Here is a 21,071-nt window from a genome sequence, read left to right as displayed (position 1 = left end):
TCCTCTCCAAATCTTACTTAGAAAAAAGCAGCTTTTCTGTTGAAGAGGCCATAGTAGCTTTTTTACTATATGAACTTGTGATGCGACCACATGAAGCTACATCTCACCACAACGCCCTCTAGTATTGTGTTCGTAACAGAACCAGATCACAAAACCTCTAATAATTTTAAAGTTCAAGCTCCCCCCCCCCAAGGCAAATTCACACTTATGTATTAAATGAATACACAATAAGAAAAACTGCAAACGCCCCTCTTGTTGCAAAGGTTCCAGACAAGTGTTTCTGTTTACTAGGTAAATAGATGCTCATGATGTAGGAAGATAGGATAATACTTAAAATGTGTATCCAAAAACCTTCTAGTTCACTTACTGAACTTATTAAACTACCAACTTTAACAGACTAGGAAAACTGTGATTAAGTGTTCAAATTTTAGGAAATAAAAGTGTAAGAGACATAAGCAATGAGAAGACTCAAGAACAAGAAAACAAAATGCACCTCAAGATTGCAAAAGTATTACTGGGGCGGGGGTGGAGGGGGAATCACTGCTTGCAGAGGAGCGATCTAATCACTGAAACAATGGACATAAGGATGGCGTTTGGACTTGATGGCCCCTTTCATACAGACGCACTCATTTCTGCTCTACTTATATTCAACATCAACATGCCATCCAACTCTGAACCAAATTAAAGACACATTATTGTATTTTTTTTTCTCCTCTTTGGCAGTGAAAGGAACAGAACCTAAGGTTTTCTGCAATAGAAAATAATTTCTTTCCCTTATTTTATGAAGTAACCCGACTAAAATCCATAATCAAAACAGGAAAAGTAAAAAAAAAAAAAAAAAAAAACCTTAAAAATAATTCTGAGCACTCTGCAATTTGCCCAAAATAGAACCCATACCATCCATGCCACCAAATGAAAATTATAACCTTGTAAGCATCAGGTCAAATTATAAAATAAAAGATTTAAAATGTTTCAGTGGCAGTGAATGAGGGGGTGGCTTTCTTTACTGGTAGGCATTTGCTATTTGCTAGCATCTGCTCATCGACATTGTTTGAACGTTCCCCAAACTAATTTGTTCTTCCCATTGAGTACAAAAAGATAAAACCTGACTAATCAATTGCTCAGGCATGCCTTCTTAAATAGAACTCTCCGGTCCCTCAAATTAAGAAGTCAGTCATAGTTTTTTGAGATATTATGCTTTTGACTAGACATTTCAAAACATACATTTTTAAAAATTAGTTTAGCCAAGGCCCATCAGTCTCAAAAACAAAAACAACAAAACCAAAAACTGAAAATACATTCATGGTGTTTAAACATAATCTTTAAAATTATATTTTGAAATTTTGTCATTTTTAAGCAGCTCCCAATTTTATGCTGCTTCTAATAAAACTGATCCGCCACTGCTTTGCAATAATAACAAAACACCCTCCTAAGTACAGCATTTCTAAAGGAAAATGCATATTCACCAACACACACTTTATAAGCTGGGCACAGTGGTGTATGCCTATGATCCCGGCAATTCAGGAGGCTAAGGCAAAGGGGTTCATGAGCTCAGGAACAGCTGGGGCTGCATGGGGAGACCTTGAGTTTAAAAAAGAAAATAAAAGTTTGTGTGTGTTGGGGAGGAGGTGCAGTGACATATCATGAAAGCCTTCACAGAAGTGAATCGGAGAGGAATCTAGGAGGGTAGTTTTTGCACAGGACGGTCTTCTCAGCAATGTGCTGAGTCAAAAGGCCACCACAGGTGTCCTTGCCTTGACTGGCAGGAGTGAAGGCACCTGTGTAAGGGCATCTCTCAGGGACGGCGCCGTCACACGTGACTTCCTTTGTGGGTTTCAATCATCTAGTGATTTTCATTAGCTTTGTCTGGAACTGAAACTCAGTAATGGCTGCTCAGTTAAGGGTCTCCCCTTTCTCTTGCTACTTGATCTATGTAAAACTACTGCCCCCCACAAAATGCACATACCCCACTGAATCAGAGGGATGACACATTAGTTCAGGAACAACTGACCAATTGCTCATCTACATTTGAGGGTTTCATTAGCAGACACGGAACAGTGGTCCAGTTGTAGACTGCAGATATTTAGAAAATATCAAACATTTATAAATAGTTCTAGGAGAAATCTATTTTTACTGCTTTTCTGTCTTGTTATAAATGTACCCTGGTCTCTATCCTTCTACGCACAATTCAGCATCATTAGCATGCTTCTTGAACCCACTAAGGAACTTGATGCAAACTGCACACACACATAAAATTATTGTTTATTTGAAATGGTGAAATAATTTTCACATGTAGTTAGTTTTGAATCTTCTGATCTCCTTCAAGTGTATTTTAAAATATAAAATCATTTCTTAAAGAAAATATACTTCAGACCATTATATGTAAAAGGCTTTCTCCAAATATTATTAATTTTCCCTCATCAATCAAATGACAACCTCAGCTTAACATAATGAAACGCATAACTCCTAAAGGATCATCTTATTATCTGTAATTGCAAATAAACATTATTATTGAAAAGCACAATGTAGCAAATGGACTACATGATCAATTCTCTTTTAGAATTAAGGTTTAAGAATTTAAATACTTCTATAAATTGCTGCCTTACAATCTAATTCAATAGATACTATTGAATTAGAAAAATCAGGCAAAACAATACATTTTATTTGTAGAACTCATTAGTTTTTAATGTTTAAATAATATGTAAAAAGTTAAATGCCAGCCTCTTAAAAACATCTTAAGACTACATTATTACCTAAATAGCAAGTAAATTATTTTTTTTTACTATTTCTATTCCAGCCCTAATAATCTATTTCTTAGAGACAGGAAAATGTGTTCTCTAGAACATAAAAAAATTTACCTTTTTGAAAATGTGCAACTGCAACTTCAAAGCTAAATCAAAGTGACTTTATAGTGTGATATCATATATGACACTGTATTAATCTTTCTACATATGTAATTAAGTCCAGCCATTAACTTTCTAATTCAACAAACTGTTGAAATAGAAGGCTACTGTAAGATTTAAAACTAATAAAGTCTTTTCTGTTTCTAGAAAATTAAAAATTAATGCAGAAAAAGTCTTTGTTACGGGGAGGGCTTGAAGTTGGGTGAGTTTTTTGGGGGGTTGGTATTTAATTCAGCTATACACAATGTAGTACATACAAGCAAAATACAATTGGGATACTGTTTTCTTTAGCATTCCTATAGGAGACCAAATTCATCTGCATTGGAAAGAACACAATTACTGATTTTTAACTCATGAAAGACAGATTCATAGCTTTCCCTACATCACTGTGGAGTATTTGACTGTCCCAGCTGAAACCTGTCTAGCATCATTCAGCTACTTCCTAGAAGTGGGTAGATCCTGCATTTTTTTCTAAAGCTCTATTTCTCACAGAATCATTCAACTTTAAATACAAAAGCATATTCAAGTCAGCATACCTTAGATCAAAACAATTTATCCAATATGTGTACATGTGTGTGTATATGTGACTGTTTAAGTGAACTTTCAGCAGCACCCAAAACGTCTATCAAGGCAGTTCACTTAACTTTTAACAGCACTTTTAAAGTTATCAAGTTTTTCCTCTTTACTAAAATCTCTGACCCACAGGAACTATATGAACATAGAGAGAAAAAATTCAAAGATTTTTACTCAGCAGACTGAAACCAAGTAGAATGTAAGAGAAACAGATGATATGTATGGCTTGCTGTACAATAATTTGCACTTAAGATGGATGAAACGTAAGTAGCCAAAAGGAAAGAATTCTCTACTCCAGGGTGACTGAGAAAACAGCAGTGCCTAGTCTGTCTACAATGCAGCCACGTGTATAAAATGGTGGTATGTGATTTAACAAAAGGCCAGCAAACAGCGTGCCAACAATTCCTCAAATGAAGACTAAAGCATCTTACCAACTATCATCACCTTTTGAAAAACCTATTTGGAATACAGGTATTAAAACAGCTTCCTGAAAAATCAAAGAACCAAGCACGGTATTAAAACATTAGCACTCAACTGTTGAATCATTTTTCAAGGAGGTAAATAAGAGAGAATGGCTTATTTTCCCGTGCTCTACAGAACACAAAAACCACATACAGAACTGACCTCATGTTCACAAATTTACTTCCAACTTGTCAATTTACATGGAAATGCAACAAAAGAACAATAAAACGATCACTGTGTAACATGAAAGCTTTGGTCTCAAATGTCACAGTATTCTGGGTTTTTTAAAGCCACCAGCATGGCTGTGCCCAGAATTAATGGAGAACTCATCCCAGAGGGCTGAACGCAGCTAACCAATTCTAACCAGTTTAGCCTTCTCTCCCTTAGCTTGCAATACAAGCAAGGAACTTTTGTATTTGAAATAAAGGGGGGGGGGATTAAAATCATCCAATCAAAAAATGGTGCCACTCTCTCCAGCAGCAGGCTACCCTTGCTTTGGTTTGTTAACTGTCTTCAGGTGTGGTCAACCACACAGCGTGCTCTTAGCTTCTTCCTCCTGGTTATTTTATATCACCAACATGTTCAAAGAAATCCATTTATTCCTAGGACTGTAAAAGCCCTAAAATGTTTATTTAATATATACTAAAACTCATGGCAAGACTTTTTGAACCATGGCAGAATAAAATTACTTAAGTGACACTTCAACCAAAATGCAAACCACCTCTGCCTTTTAAAAGAAAAAGCCAAAGCAGTCTTTTTGGTGGTAAGTTTTAGGTGATCTAAATAACTTTAAACTAGTATTTCACTTGTTTTGAAAATTAAATGACATACACTGCATCATGGAATAATGGGATATCTAATAACCCAAATTAAAAATCTACTGACTTTTGCTAATTTTGACCTCCAAAAGGATTCAACAGAATGAGATATTTCTAGATGCACAGTGCATTAAACATTTCTAACAGTATTCATCAAAACTTCAACTGTTGAGAGACAAATGGTTTAAACTTACAGTAAGTACTTAGCATCCCAGAAAACATCTCCTTACCTGTCCCCTCAAAAAATAATAATACTGAAGGAAACTACATAAACTTAAAACAATTTACAGAAAGCCAGCTATACATTTTCAACCTAAGAATCCATTCAGTAGAGCAGCCCAAACTGCAAATCATTAATCCTTAACTTTTTCAAAAACAAAAGTATTAAACAGTTTTCTAATGCAGCACGCAATCCTTTCCAGAGATTCAGTTACATTAAAATGTATGTGCAAATATGCACACAATGTTTTAAAAACCCTCCAACACATCCAAGTATTTATAAAACCAATTTATTTTAGAATGTTCTCAACCCTGCGTCTTCCCTCTGACTAAGAAGGTGGAAAATCAGACTTAGCCTCCCCAGTTCAGACACTTAATGACGAATGGCAAAGAAACGTTCCTTAATGGATATAAACTAAGTAACGACACGTGGGGTGGGGGGTGGGGGATAAAGCCGCCACCTCCCAATTTAAAGTCCACAATGAGCTTTAAACAAAGATGGTCTCCTTAATTCTTTCATAGCAAATCACTGGGGAAACCCAAACCCCACAAAGCGTGTTACTCCTACATTAACAATAGCTAACTATGGACTGCACCGCGACACTGTTTATTCTCCAACGTTTCTCTAAAGCAACAATAACAACCAAGTGCTCCGTAGCACAGTCTCACTGCCTCAGTTATATTAGTCTGGCTTCTCCCTACATCCCATACAAACAGCCTACTGCTTTAGAATACTATGCAAAATACTGACCCCTTGTTACTGAATTATTTTATTACCCGTCACTAAACTAAGCAAAAAAAAAAAAAAAAATTAATCGCATGGTCAAGTTAAGCAATTCAGCTGACACAGTAAATATTTACTCTTAACATCTCACAGGAAGTTTGCTATTGTGCTGGGGGTAGGGATGGCAGTGGGGAGTTCTCGGTGGAAGGCAATTTATGATAAACAACTTAATCGGTCACAGCCAACTGAATCTACCTAGTGTTCTCCATCCCGACCCCTAATTAGGCACCAAACAGTTTGCAAGCACAGAAAACACCTTATATAATGAAAGTAAAATAATAACAATAACAATAGTAACTTTCTAAGCTATGTATCTCCACTAACAAAACAAACAAAAGCCCTTTTAAAAAACCATATAGACACATTTTTAAAAGTTGACCATATTTTTTTAGTTATACGTATGGAAGCCCAATCGCGGGGTGGGGGTGGGGGGTAGAAAAAAGAAACCAGGCAAAATATATTTACCTTAGCTTTTTAGAGACTGAGTAATCAACTTCCATGATTTTCCCATGCAATTCCACTTTACCTTTAAAACAGAAATTTAAAGTACTCAGAACCTCCCTGAGTCAAACCCGCGGGGGTCTAGGAGGGGCACGCACACTACTCCGCGCACGGGCTCCGCCTTCTGGAGCCTTCAAGGGGTCCCCCACCCGGCCGCAGCTGGGCGAACTTAGCTCCAACTGTGATGAAAAGTGGGCGCCACGGGTGGCGGACGAGGTGGGAAGGGCACAAGCCTGGTTCTGACCCCAGGTATAGCTGTGGGTGGCATTACCGGAAAAACACATTTAATAAAGAGAGGCGCCAATTTGAAAAGATGAGCTCATTTGAAACTCAAGCTGCAGGGCAGGCGCTCCCCGGCTTCTCCGGCCCCCAGTTCCCCATTCCGCCACCCCGGGACCCCGGGATTCCAGGGCGCTCGCCCCCCACCCCCGCCCCACCGCCCTCGCTGCCAGCGGCCCCGGGGACACGCGCAGGAGTCCCCGGCTCTGCGGCTGCCTGCTTTGGGGTGACCCCCAGGTCTCACCAGCCCACCCATCCGTCCCCTAAGGAAGGGGTTCCCTTCGGGGTCGGGGGTCGGGGGTCGCAGGCCCGGGGAGCGTGGCCCGCAGCGTGCGTGTGCGGGATGCGAGCTGGGAACGCGCGCGCGCAGGCGAATGCAGCGCTCCGACTCCCGTCTGGGCTCCAGCGCGCTCGCGGGCCCCCCGGTCGCCTCTTTCCCGGTTCTCAGCCCGGGCCCCCACCGAGTTGAGACAGGGTACCTCGTAAAAAGGTGCTTCTGGCCGAGCAGGAGGCGGGGAGACGGGAGGCGGAAAGCCCCCAGCCCCGAGTTCTTCTCAATAAAATCGGACAAAAAATTCAGGGAAAAATAGGAGCGCTTCCGAGACCAGCGAGAGGGAAGTGAGCTTCGGGAAAAGACCGAGGGAGATGTGCGGTCCGGCAGGAGCCGGGTCGGGGGAACCCCGGGACCTCGAAGGGTTCAGTAGATAAAGTCGAGGAGCTGCCGAAAGTGGGGGGCCAGGAAAAAGGGGGGGTCTCAAAAAGGAGAATGCGGCTCGGGAGACGGCAGAGGGCGAGAGGTCTTTGGCACGAGGCATGGGAAGAAGGAAGGTCTGGCCAGGAGGAAAGGAGATGCTGGATTTGGGGGGCCCTTGGCAAAGGGGGCACTGGAAGGGTCAGAAAAAAGGAAAACAGGGGAGTCTGCAAAGGTGGGGGCGGGGGAAGCTCCGGGGAGCAGCTGGGCACGCCAGGGGCGCTCCTAGGGAACCAGCGAGCCTGGGGACCCTCGGAGGAGCACAGGGTCGCCCCGAGTCTGAGGCCCGAGGGTCTAAGTTAGCCCCCGCTGTGGGGGCAGGGCAGCCGGCCGTCCCGGAGCCCGCCCGCCGCCAGAGTCGCGGGGCTGGTGCGTGGAAGTGAGCGTGCGGGCGCGGGAGTCGCGGCGGGCGCGGCCCGTGGGGCTCGGCCTCCCCGCTGCCGCCGTCCCGAGCCGGCGCGGCGCGGCGTGGGTCGTGCGAGTGCTCACCGGAGAGGGTCTCGATGGCGCGGATGGCCCAGTTCTGGTCGGGGTAGTCCACGAAGGCGTAGCCGGACTTGAGCAGGACCTGTCCCGCCAGGGGCAGCTTCCTGTCCCCGAAGAGCTGCCGGAGGTCGTCGGCGGTGACGGCGGGGCTCAGGTTCCCGATGTACAGCTTGTTCATCATCCGCGTCTTCCCGAGAGCCCGCGGCTCCCCCGGCCCGGCACCCGGCGCTCCCGCCGCCTCTGCTGCCCTCCTCTCCTCCTGAGCCCGCCCCCGCCCCCACCCTCGCCCTCAGCCTGGCTCCCCCCACCGCGGCCGGCCCGGCCCGCCCGGGGGCAGAGGCGGAGGCGGGGACTCGGCGCGGCTGCCTCCTCGGGGCAGAGTCCCGGGCGGGCGCGCGGACAAAGCGCTCGCTCTGCTGCCTCCCGGTACGGGGGCGGCGACGGGGCGACGCACCCCGCGCGCCTGAGAGTTGGACCGGCGTGTGCACCGCCGAGAGTGCGCGCCCGGCCCGCCCCGCGCCGCGCGCTCCGAGGGCTCGGCGCTCCCCAGGCTGCGCGCCGGACGGGCGGAAGCGGCGGCTCGCAGGAGCGGGGCCGGGAGCTGCTTTGCAAGGCGGCGCGTAGGCTGGAGGAGGAGAGGGGCGCGGGTGGTGGGCGGGGTGTGTGCAAGGTGGACCCGGCGCGGATCCGCGGCCGGTAAAACGCACAGCGAGGTGAGAGGCGCACGCAGCGGCTGACAACTTTCTCCGCGCGTCCCGAGCCAGGCACAGATCCGGGGACTCGCTGCGAGCTAGGGGAAGGGGGCGCATGTGGTCAAAGGATGGTGCACCACACCAGCCTCTCCCTGAGACCGTGTGTCCTAGGAAAGTTAACGTGGCGCTGGGCCTCAGTTTCCCCACCCAAGCAGAGAAAGAAGAGCCGGACCTGTGTCCAGCGGCGGCAAGGTGGCAGCCGAAGAGACGACGCTCGATGCCAGGCTGAGCGGCCGGTTCGGTTCCAGAGCCTGGGAGGCATTCCCCAGCTCTGGAAGGGACAAGAGAGGAAAGATGTCCTTCCACTAGAAGACGGAAGAGGGAGGGTCCTAGACCGATTTCCCCCCCCCCCCTCCCCGGGAAGGAGCCTTTAAGAGGACCCGTGGGAATCGTGGAAATGTAGGGCTAGAGAAGAGAAATGGAGGGATTCTGAGGTGAGATGATTCTGGACTGTGGGTGTAACCTGGGAAGTGTATTGGAATTTAGAGCGTTTACACATGGTGGGAGGTATGTCTGGGTGGAGAAGTGACCATGGACCATAGGGTATAAGGCTTGTCTACTCCATTCTCAGACCCAGCAGTGTGCCCCAAAGTGTGCCAACATCCCTGAGCCTGTTTTATCTGTAAAATAAATAAAACAACCAACCACCCTAGTGAGGATGACTTAAAGGCTAGCTAAGTAACTGTGACACTTCTTTGCCCAGAGAACCTAGGAGCTTAAAAACTTTTGGGGGAGGTGGGGGCTGTCCTTAATTACTTGTCTTGAGAAGGGAATGGTGAATTCTTTTTTTTTTTTTTTCAGATGTTTGTTGACATTTCAATTCTAGCTTTCACAAGATATTCACACATGTCCTCCTCTCTGGATTTTACTGCTGCTGGAATTGGGAGCAGCTTTGCTGCTGTTGCTCAGGCTGGCAGATAAACCAGGGATAGATGCTTCCTAGCTAAAATGGGGAAGAAAAGCACAAATGAGAACAACTTGTGTGTGCACAAATCACTGGAGACTGGAAGCCAACCGCCTTCAGATTATTTACACAAAGGCTCCTAATTAGGGTGGTCAGTCTCTGTAGGAAAGGATAGGGTTGCCTGTTTGCAGTCAATCATAGTTACAGGTTAGAAAAGACAAAGGAGGAATTGTCATGGATTGGTGCTCTCTTTCCTCTTTGAAAGGTTAATATGCATCACATTTTCAAATATTTTCAAGTATTGGTTGCAAAACCATGGCTGCTCTGCTGGGCAGTGTACACAGTCTACCGATTCTCACTTAGCACAGGGGGCTTCTGGTGGGCCCTCTACACTGTCAGTGGGGCTGTTGTCAAACTCCTCTCTGGGAACTAGCTGCTGCTTGCTGCCTTTGGTATGTTCTGTCCTGCAGGCATCTTGTAAACAGTGCTACCGGAAGAACACACGTGATCAGTGAGCATGAAGGACACTTTTCCACATACCTCTTGTATTCTTGGCTTTTCTTGGTACTATGACAAAATATCTGAGAAAAGAAGTCAAAGGGACTCTTAGTGACGGGTAGACCTCCAAGACCTGCCCAGTGGAGGACAGCAGACGGCGGGGACCTCTCCACCCTTTCCCCAAGCCTCTGAATAAAGTGTTTGGACTTTTTTTTTCTTTTTAAGTTGGAGGGGGGAAAAGTTTATTTTGGCTCACAGTTTGAGGATGCAGTCTGTCATGGCCCCAGGAGCACGAAGCAGCTGGTCACATTGCAGTCACAGTCAGGACACAGACCTGAATGCTGGTGTTTGGTATTCTTTTTATGTAGTTCAGGACCCCTGCCCAGGAAATGGTGCCGCCTACATTTATAAAAGTGGGTCTTCCTGCCTAAACCCCAGCCCCTCACAGACATGCAGATGGTGATTCAAAATCTTATCAAATGGACAAAATTAAGCATCATAGCATTCCACCCCTGCCCCTAAAGTTTTACTTTGATCTCTTAATAAAAATGCATTTAGTTGAATTCTAAAAGCCCCCATAGTCTTTAATATTCCTGACACTGTTTGAAAGTCCCAAGTCTCTCTGAAGAGTGAGCTCTTAGCCGAGAACTAATATAAAGTTAACAAGCAAGTTGCCCGTTTCCAATATACAACGACACAGAGATCGCCATTCTAAAAGGGAAGAAATCATAGCAAGGAAAAATCTGACCAAGAGAGAAGCGAAATGCCGCAGAACAAACAAGACCTACCTGCGGCTATCTGGGACTCGGGAGGAATCCTCTGGTCTCCAAAGGGCTTGAGTAGCCCTGCTCCTCCAGCTCTGCCACCCACAGCAAACATAGCCTCTTTGGGTCCAGCTTCACTTAATGTATGCAGCTTTCTTTGCTGGATTTCCCATGGTTTTACCTTCCCCAACATTCTGGAGTCTCCTTTGTAGCTGGCTTCATCTTCTAATGTCACAAAATAGCCTCCCAGAGCCTCCTGGCAGGGGCATCAACCCTGACATAGTGGAGCCTCAGTGACTCTGTGGAACTGTGGTGTTACACTCTGTGACAGGCTTGCCCCCCACCCACCCACCCAGTCTTTCATCTTTCATGCTTACAAATCTAGTATCACATGGATGATGATGCCAGCTCAAGATGGAGCTCGCTCCCACAGTTCTCTCTTGGACCACAGGCCTTTGTGTTCTGATCCTCAAGAAACACTTTTCCCTAAGTGGTTGTTTATGGGTAAAGAATCCCTTCCGTAGCATTCTCTCCCTTCAGATAAAGTTGTATTTTGGAGAACTTGATGGGTGGGGGCTTCCCCTGCAGAGTGTCTCTCCCGTTGTCCCAGTGCAGAGGTCCACGTTTCTTTTGATGGCACTAGTTCCTTCAACAATTACAGCTGCTTTCGAACCTGCCTTATCTGAAATTTTAACTCGTCTGCACTCTTTTCCCCATCAAACTTGACATTTTTCCTCTTTTTTCTTTCTCTCGCCACATTCCTGATTAAGAGCAGCAAACGGCAGCCATACCACAATGTGAGCGCTCTCCTGTCTTGAAATTCCCTCCACCAAACACATTAGTCCGTGACTTTTTAATTCAGCCTGACCTTGTTTGTTCTCAGGACACAGTCAAGAGGCAGCCTGAGTCTTTGTAAGAACAGAACCCGAATGGCCACCAGCCCAGGTCTTGATAGAGTTCTTGTTCGCTGAAACGTCCTGGGCTCGGCCTCCACTGTCCACATTTAGCATTCTAGATCCCCAAATTCCCGCCAGAATGGTCTGTTAGCATTCGAGGGTTTGTCTAGCCCAAGTTTCCAAACTTAAATTCCTCCTATTATAAGCCGCTTCCAAAGTCTTATAAACCATAAAGTCAGGATTTTCCTAGCAGTGACCCCACTACTGAGTACCTGTTTTCTACATTCATCCTTTTCTTGTTGTTGTGATAAGACACTAACAAAAACATCTGAAGGACTGATTTGGTTTTGCTTACATTTTGAGCGTACATCATGGTCTAGAGGGCAGGACAGCTGGGCGTGAAGGAGCTGGCCACATTGTGTCCACAGTCAGGAAGCAGAGTGAAGTAAATAACTGATGTGAGGCTTACTTTCTCTTTCCACAGCCTGGAATGCCTGCCCGAGGAGAATGGTGCCACTCACCTAACCCGGTCCCTCACAGACATGCCCACACAGTTGCTTCCCTGGTGAGTCTTTTTTTTTTTTTTTTTTTTATTAAAGCAAAATTTATTTTTTTTCACATGATGATGAAGATATACTTTCCTGACCTCATTTCATGTCAATTGTTAACTTTTTTTTTTTGCAATACAATTCAGTTCTACATATCAGCCACAGATTCCCTTGTTCTCCCCCCTCCCCCCCCCCTCACCTTCCCCCCAGCCCGCCCCCCATTCCAATCTCCTCCAGGGCAAAGCCTTCCCCACAGACTGAGACCCGGTGCCACTGCCTGGATGCCTCCCAAACAGATCAGGCCAATCAACTGTCTCACCCACTCAGAGGGCCTGATCCAGTTGGTGACCCCTCAGCCATTGGTTCATATTTCATGTGTTTCCGTTTGTTTGGCTATTTGTCTCTGTGCTTTATCCGACCTTGGTCTCAACAATTCTCGCTCATATAAACCCTCCTCATTCTCGTTAATTGGACTCCCAGAGATCCACCTGGGGCCTAGTCATGGATCTCTGCATCCAGATCCCTCAGTAGTTGGATGAGGTTTCTAGCACGACAATTAGGGTGACACAGGGATCGCCCAATGACAGAGAAATGGAATGAGATCTACATGAACAGCCTGGACATGAGTGGGGGTAGTGAAGGGCGAGGGTCGAGGGAAAGAGAGCTTGGGTGAGTGAGAGATCCCAGCTGGATCAACAACAGAGAGGGAGAACAAGGAATAGGAGACCATGGTAAATGAAGACCACATGAGAATAGGAAGAAACAAAGTGCTAGAGAGGCCCACAGAAATCCACAAAGATACCCCCACAACAGACTGCTGGCAATGGTCAAGAGACAGCCCAAACTGACCTACTCTGGTGATGGGATGGCCAAACACCCTGGTGAGTCTTAATCCCATCATGTTGATGGTGAGATCCGCCATCAATCACACCTGCTCCATAGCTGCCACAGTTCCTTAACTGCAGTAGCTTTTCTGTGTTAGGAAAGGGGATGGGAAACCTTAGGAGACGCAGGGACGAACTCCAAGGGAAAGCCAGAAGTCTAGAGGTCCTCACTCCTCATCTGATAAAACTCACGCCCAGCTGTGTCTCTACATTAGCCCATCCTAGAGAGCTGAAATGGCGGTCACTTAGAGTTCCTGAGTGATCGTGGTCGGATTGAAACAGAGTAAACCAGGATAAAAGTTTAGAATCAGAAGTTTGGAGACATTCTTAAAGTATTCCCATTTCTTTCTAATGTCTACATTAGCCTTTTCCCTGGAGTTTCAGAAGCAGTGAGAACCTTATAGCTTCCTGTTGAATCTCTGTGGCAGAGTAGCAGTAAGGTGGCCAGGACAATATTTCCTAATCCCATTTTGCAGATGGGACTATTGAAGCCCAGGAAGCAGCTATTCATTGTCACACAGACTCATGTGGTAAACGTAATTGAGCCCGAGAGTCCAAAAAGGACTGAGTCTTCATCCTGGATGTTGACTACAGAAATATTTCTGCCTGTGGGCAGAGTACCTTTTGATGGAATCATGGTGCTAGAGTTAACTTTTTGAAGCTACGAAACGATGGGGGAAATGGTTGTCACAGTCAAGGTTAATATAGTCAGTGTTTTTAGATAATGCAAGAAGCTGGAAGAGAAAAATGAAACCTTAATGGAAGATGGAGCCAAAGCCAGCATGGCAGTAACTTTGAGAATGTCATGCCAGCCTCTGCGTGTACAGTAGTTTACAGTAGTGTCCCTTAGACATGTCTGTTGAGTTGATATGGGGGACATTGTCTAGCCTTAGTTGAGTTACTTCACCTTGCTCTGTTTGGACTCCTCGTTTGTGAAATAACTCAGCCATTTCCTCATAATGAACTCCACCTCCCCTGCACTTTACATGTTTTTCAAAGCCTGGGCCGTCTCAGAACTCCGCCCCTTTTCACATACTGTTCCATTTCCCTGGAATAACCTGCCCTTGAATGTTGCTGTTCCCTTTCCCCAGAATAACCTGCCCTCGAACATGCTGTTCCCTGTCCTGGAATGCATTTCTTCCTCTGCAACCTCCTTTCTCCTCCCATCTTGGCTCCAGGATATGTTCAGCACTCCACACAGATAAGAAATATCCTGGCTAGTAGTCATAGTTGCATGATGTTGTAAATATGCTGAAAAAGAACCCACTAAAGTACATGTCTTCTGTTTGTGTATGTGTTTGTCTTTCTGGGGATTGGTCCCAGGCAGATGCTCTACCACTGACCAATCAGATGTAAATTATATCTCAGTTTTTTAAAATTGTACAAGGGGCTAGGGAGATGGCCCAGTAGGTAAAGGTACCTACTGCCAAGGCTGAGGACCAGGTCTTGTGGAAGTATTCGGTCCCGGCAACCACATGGTGGAAGGAGGGAACCAGTTTGTCCTCTGGCCTCTCCCTGCATACCACAGCATGGCATGTACATACACATACATAAATACTAAAAACATTTTTAGTTATATGAGAAAAAGTCTTCCCATTATACAGTAAGTTTCCAAATGAATGAGACTTTTGTCTCCCGCCCCCTCCACTTCAATCTTCAAGCCAGTATGAAACCTAGTCCAGGTAATATGTGTTGAGTAAACAGTGGTCATCTGAAACCCCAGCTTGAGTGAAGGCATATACATATGATGGTGCTTTTCTTTTCTCCCTATGTTGAACACACCTGTGTGCTTGTGACATCATAGTACAAAGCAATAAGGACACACAGCAAGCAAGCGTTTTCCTGACCTGACGGGTTTATCGTCAGTAGGGGAGGCAGACGTGCACACGGATGTACTGTGACATTTCAGATGTGACAGTTTGTTGGCAAACAGATGTCATTCAGCCTAGGGTTACCAGGGATCATTATGAAGAACTGATATGGGGTTTGAAGGATAAGCAGGAGTCTTAGTTAGGGTGACTGTTACTGCGATGAAACACCATGACCAAAAGCAAGTTGAGGAGGAAAGGGTTTGTTTGGCTTATCTTGTACATAGTAGTTCATCCTCAAAGGGAGTCAGGACAGGAACTCAAGCAGGGCAGGAACCTGGAGGCAGGAGCTGAAGCAGAGGCCATGGAGGGGTGCTGCATACTGACTTGCTCCCCATGATTTGTTCAGCCTCCTTTCTTATAGAACCCAGGAACACCAGCCCAGGGATGGAACCATCCACAGTGGGCTGGGCCCTCCCCCATCAATCACTAATTAAGAAAATGCCCTACAGCCAGGTCTTATGGAGGTATTCTCTCAGTTTCTCAAAGGAGGTTCCTTCCTTTCAGGTAACTCTGGCTTGTATCAAATTGACAAAACTAGCCAGCACAGTACGGTTTTACTAGTCTAAGAAAAGGCATGAAATGAATTGTATATCCTAGATTAAAAAGAATGCCATGTCAGGGCTGGAGAGAGAGTTCAGTGGTTAACAGCACTGGCTGCTCTTGCTTAGGACCCTGGCTTTATTCCCAGCACTCACATGGCAGCTCACAACTGTCTGTGACTCCAGTTCCAGGGGAGCCGATGCCTTCTTCGGGATTCTGCAAGCACTACATGCACATGCTACACAGACATGCATGCAGGTAAAACATCCCCACACAACAAAATAAATAAATATTTGTTGTTAAAAAGAGAATAGGATGTAAAGTCATGGAGATACGAAAAACAATCACCTCCACACCTGAAGTCAAATTGACTGAGGAATATAAACAATAAAAAGGAGAACAGAAAGAATGACAAGCGGAAGTCCCCAGAATCAGAGACAAGTTCTTCAGACTGAAGGGTGAGCAGACGGCTCAGTGCAAGCGTTGACTTACCCAGAGCAAAGGCAGCTCCCTGGGAAACTTAGAACTCAAATGGTAAAACTGTGTGTTGGTCGAGTCAGCAATGTGGGAGGGATCTGGAAAGAGAACGGCAATGTATTTTTCTAAGACAAAAGAAGCTAGAGGGTAGTGGGCAATGCCTTTACAACAGGGTGGAGATTATATTAATCTGGCGTTCTAACTTTAGGCCAATTACAAAGTCATGCCAAGATTCAAGTATCCCCCCACATAGTGCATCCCCCCACATAGTGAAAACCACTGAGAGATGAGTACCAACCACACTGAAAGAAGACATGGGTTTGGGAAGACATAGGAGCTCCAATACAGAATATTCTGCATCGACACCAGGAATGCTATCATGCAGCCATCCAGAAAGCAATGGGTACAAACTGGAAGAAAATGGATGGCTCAGAGTAGGATTAAAAAGGACACACACTTCCTAGGGAAAAAAAAAAAAGGAACTCATTATTCATACAAATAGTAAATGTTCCTGATAAAATGAGAGGCACAGAGCATTGGGCAGAAATAACCACAGGCATATGGAAAACAAGACAACTAGAAAAATATGTGACCATTCAAGCCAGGAGCCTTGGCTGTAGGCTCAATCGTGAAAATGTTTGTGCAGTGGCAACACACGCAGCCACAAGAGAATTCTACAGAACAACCAGAAGAGCAAAACCAGTAGAAACATCAACAAAGACTGTGAATGAACTAATTCACAGAAGACAGAATGCAAATAAGCTCATATGCCAGTAATTAAGGAAATTAAAACCACTCCCAACCAGCACATTGACCAAAGTTTTAAAATTTGAGGAGACAGGCATTGGAGGTGCAGAGCATCATAATGCTCATCTGCTGCTGTCCTGAGTGACTAACAGTCCCCCTGACCCGGTAGAGCCGAAGATGTCAGCTTGAGTACCACCTGGCTATCTTCAGACCCCGGGGCTGTTCTTCCACTGATGCCTTCTGATAACCTCATTTTTTTGTTTGGTTTGGTATTTCCAGACAGGGTTTCTCTGTGTAGCCCCGGCTATCCTAGAATTCACTCTGTAGCCCAGGCTGGCCTCAAACTCCCAGAGATCCACCTGCCTCTGCCTCCCGAGTGCTGGGATTAAGGGCGTGTTGCTACCACCACGGGAGATAACTTCCATTTTATTTCACAGAAAAGAAAACAGGAGACCTCAGCATCTCTGCTCAGCCTGTGTGCCGACAGACTGCCTCCTTTATCACTACAGATTGCTGCCTGTGATCTAGAAGATTGTAAGCAGGCAAGAGACGAGCAATTCAAGCTCAGGAGTGACAGTCAGCCTTGGCCAGGGAGAATTGAAGATGGGGCCAGAATTTCAGTTTTATGTGTCCGTTGTTTTTTAGTGAGGTGGTGCCATTTCCGGGGGTGCACAGGTCTGCCTTCTTCTGTAGGCTTCTGAGAGCGGCTGCCACAAAGCCCAGGCAGATAGATGCCAGGATGGACTGTCACCATTTCTAAGTAAAATTATTGATCTTATTTTAAAAAATAACAATAAAGCCTGGTGGTAAAAATGTGGAAATCTTGCTCTAACAACATTTTATTACAAGTCAGAGGATGCTTTCCAAGCTTGATTTTGCATCATAATCATCAAGATCACTTTAAAAATACAGATTTCTGGGCTGGCAAGATGGCTGGCCATCTTACAGGCAACACTGATCACCAGAGTTCCATCCTCAGAACCTACAAACATGGCGGAAGAATAGAACCAACTTCCACAAGGTGTCCTCTGGCCTCCACACATGCTTTGTGGCAGGCACTGGTTCCCTCCCCAAATAAATGTCATTTTAAAGAACACTTGAAATGTCATTTTCAAGATCTGTCACTGGAATTCTTTTTTTTTTTTTTATTGAAAATAAGTTTTTTTCATACAATATATTCTGATTAAGGTTTTCTCCCTCCTAACTCCTCCCAGATTCCCCACATCCCACCCACCAAAATCCACACCCTTTCTTTCTCTCTCTCATTAGAATACACACAGGCATCTCAAAAATGGTAATAATAATAACATAAAAACAGAATAGGACAAAACAAACAAACTGGACAAAAAAAGAGCCAATGAAAAGCATAAGAAGGGGCTGGAGAGATGGCTCAGCAGTTAAGAGCACTGACTGCTCTTCCAGAGGACCCAGGTTCAATTCCCAGCACTCACATGGAGGCTCACAACTGTCTGTACCTCCTGTTCCAGGGAATCTGGCACCCTCACACAGACATACATGCAGGCACAACACCAGTGCACATTACTTAAAAATAAATCTGAAAAAGAAAAAGAAAAAACACCAGAAACACATACAGATGCCTAAACACACACCTTAGCTTTACACAGAAAATCATAAAAATAGAATCAGAGACCATAATGACTTTATATATATAAGCAAAATATCTGTAAAGTTAAAAAAAAAAAAAGACAAAGCATGTGAAACAAAATAACTCCAAAATACCATGAAGTCCTGTGTTGCCTGTCTATATGGGGTCTAACCCTGAAGTGTGGTGTGTCTGCTCAGTGAAACTCAATTGAAAAAAAAAACAAAAAAAAAAAAAAAAACAAAAAAAAAAAACGGAGTTTTCCTTTGTGGGTGGTTATCGACTGGAGATGGCTTCTGAGTTAATGATGTGGGCTTCTCAGCACTTCCCTTCTCAGCACTGGGACCCCATGCCTTAAACACGTGCTAGCCTTGTGCATGCTGCCACAGGCTCTGTGAGCTCTCATGTATCAGTCCTGTTGTATCTACATGGCCTTGCTTCCTTGGTGTCTTCCATCCCCTCTGGCTCTTACAGTCTTTCTGCCTCCTCTTCCACAGAGTTCCCTGAGCCCAAAGGAGAGGGATTTGATGGAGACATCCCATTTAGGACTGTCCAGTTGTGGGTCTCTGAATTCATTCCCATCTGCTGCAGGAGAAAGCTGTTCTGATGATGGCTGGGCAAGACACTGATCTATGACTGCAGCAGAATGCTGTTAGGAGTCATTTTACTGCTCTATTTCATTGTTGTTGTTGTTGTTGTTATTATTATTATTATTATTATTATTATTATTATTGAGACAGGGCTTCTTTATGTAGCCTTGGCTGTCCTAGAACTAGCTGTGTAGACCAGACTGGACCTGAACTCACAGTGATCCTCCTGCCTCTGCCTCCCAAGTGCTAGGATTAAAGGTGGGCACCACCCTGCTGCCTCCACCACCACTACCTGCTGATCCATTTCTTTAGCAGAACAGTAGTATTTGGTTTCCTCCTAGGTCCATGGTCTATCTTGTCTCAGGTTCGAGGCCACCCAGGCAGTCTATCTTGTCTCAGGTTCGAGGCCACCCAGGCAGTGTCAGGCCTAGCTTCCATCTCATGGAGTCGGCCTTAATGCCAATAAGAGAGTGGCTGGTTGCTCCCACAACTTTTCTGCCACTACTGCACCAGCGTATCATGTAGATAGGTCGTCATGGTAGAGATCAGGGTTTGTAGCTGGACTGGTGTTTACCTTTCATTTGGGAGCATGGAGAGTATGTTCCCGTACCATGAACATTAGTCAATAGGGCTGAAGGCTCTAGTAGGCATCAGTTTGACTTCTTTCTGTGTTCAGTGAGTTACATAGGTGTTGTCTTTAGCAATAGAGCCTTACCATTAATTTGTGGAGAGCCCCAATTAGCCTCAGCAATAACGTGAGTTTGGGGGTTTTCATGAGGCCCCCTTTGGCCAACAACTCAATTAGATGTAACCCACTCCCAGCACTAGAAGTTTAATTTAGTTGTGAGAGATGTCTAGTTGGGGCGCTCTCTCTCTCTCTCTCTCTCTCTCTCTCTCTCTCTCTCTCTCTCATACACATAAGGTTCAGTAGTTAAGAATATTCCCTGCTCTTGCAAAGGACCTAGGTTCAGTTCTCAGTATCCCTCAGTGGCTCGCAACCATCCTTAACTCCAGCTCCAGGGGCTCAACACCCTGTTCTGACCTCTGTAGACACTGCACAGATGTGATACACATACATACATTCAGGTAAAGCACTCATACACATAAATTTAAAAAATTATTTAAAAAAGACAAGAAGTTGGTTTGGGTTGATGGTAAGGGTAGATTTGGGAGGTGCTGTGGAATAATTTTTGTACACTGTGAAGATTTGTCACTGTGATTAGTTTAATAAACAAGCTGACTGGCCAGTAGCTGGGCAGGAAAAAATTGAGCACAAGAGCCAGTCTAGGAGAATTCTGGGAAGAGGAAGGGCAGAGTCAGAGAGTCCCCGGCAAACACAGAGAAGCAAGATGATAGTGCCATACTGAGAAAAGGTACCAAGCGACATGGCTAAAAATAAATAAGAATTATGGGTTAATTTAAGTGTAAGAGCTAGTTAGTAATAAGCCTGAGCTACCAGCTGATCATTTATAATTACTATGAGCCTCTGTATGGTAATTTAGGAAGCGGCTGCTGGGTATTTGGGAACAGGTGGTCTGGACAGGAAATGTCTGATTACAGCAAGGACTTAGGCAGAAGGTTGGTGCATGGATTATGATAAATATATTGCATGCACATATAAACTTCTCAAAAAATTAATACATATATTCAGAAGTTCATATAAACCATGAAGTAAGCTTTAATACTAAAATCTGTAGCTTTTTCAGATTTTACTGATTGTCAGTGACATTTGTTACAGCAAAAGAAAATTCAAATCATGTTTTACATTTGGGTGTCTCTGCCCTACTTTAGGTCGCATAATTTCTTGGTCATTTGTTCTTAATGTGTTGATGCTCTTGATGCATGCAAAATATTTCTGTGGAGAATGCTGTCAAATGGGCTTATCTAATGTTTTCTCCTGACTAGATTTAGGATAAATACTCAAGAGGAACAGCACAGAGATGACACTATGTTTACATAATAGTGTACATTGTGTCAGGGAGAGCATAGTACTGATTTGTCCCATACTGGTGGTAAATTGGTATGTCAGTGTAAGTCAGGTTTTTGTGTTACAAAGTTACTAAGTACTTTGAAACTATGTAGATACTCTTTTACCCTTAAATTTCAACCTGGGGGGGTGTTTTAGTGTTTGTTGCCCTATTATTGATCCTTTGTGTGTCTTTTCCCCCTCCTGTGGTACTAAGGATTGAACCTAGGACCTCCACATTCTAGGCAAGCCCTC

General features: G+C 44.9%; 1 protein-coding gene and 1 long non-coding RNA gene across 2 annotated transcripts in view; one reads left to right on the top strand and one right to left on the bottom strand.

Moving 5' to 3' along the window:
- Positions 1-8,001, bottom strand: part of Igf2bp2 (insulin like growth factor 2 mRNA binding protein 2) — a 119,218-nt gene extending 111,217 nt beyond the window's left edge. The window contains exons 1-2 of the mRNA XM_059277365.1: positions 7,780-8,001; positions 6,225-6,285 (exon numbers count right to left, since the gene is read on the bottom strand). Coding sequence (XP_059133348.1) covers positions 6,225-6,285; positions 7,780-7,957 — 239 coding nt within the window. The 5' untranslated portion in view covers positions 7,958-8,001. The remainder of the gene's footprint in view (positions 1-6,224; positions 6,286-7,779) is intronic.
- Positions 8,002-8,461: 460 nt separating this feature from the next.
- LOC131922575 (uncharacterized) overlaps positions 8,462-21,071 on the top strand; it is a 40,819-nt gene continuing 28,209 nt past the window's right edge. Inside the window, exons 1-2 of the long non-coding RNA XR_009382330.1 lie at positions 8,462-8,962; positions 12,075-12,155. This is a non-coding gene — a long non-coding RNA (uncharacterized LOC131922575). The remainder of the gene's footprint in view (positions 8,963-12,074; positions 12,156-21,071) is intronic.

This window comes from Peromyscus eremicus, chromosome 12, assembly GCF_949786415.1.
Source record: "Peromyscus eremicus chromosome 12, PerEre_H2_v1, whole genome shotgun sequence".
Classification (NCBI taxonomy): Eukaryota; Metazoa; Chordata; class Mammalia; order Rodentia; family Cricetidae; genus Peromyscus; species Peromyscus eremicus.
The sequence above is the reverse complement of the archived record's forward strand: the minus strand, read 5'-3'. Positions and strand labels throughout refer to the sequence as shown.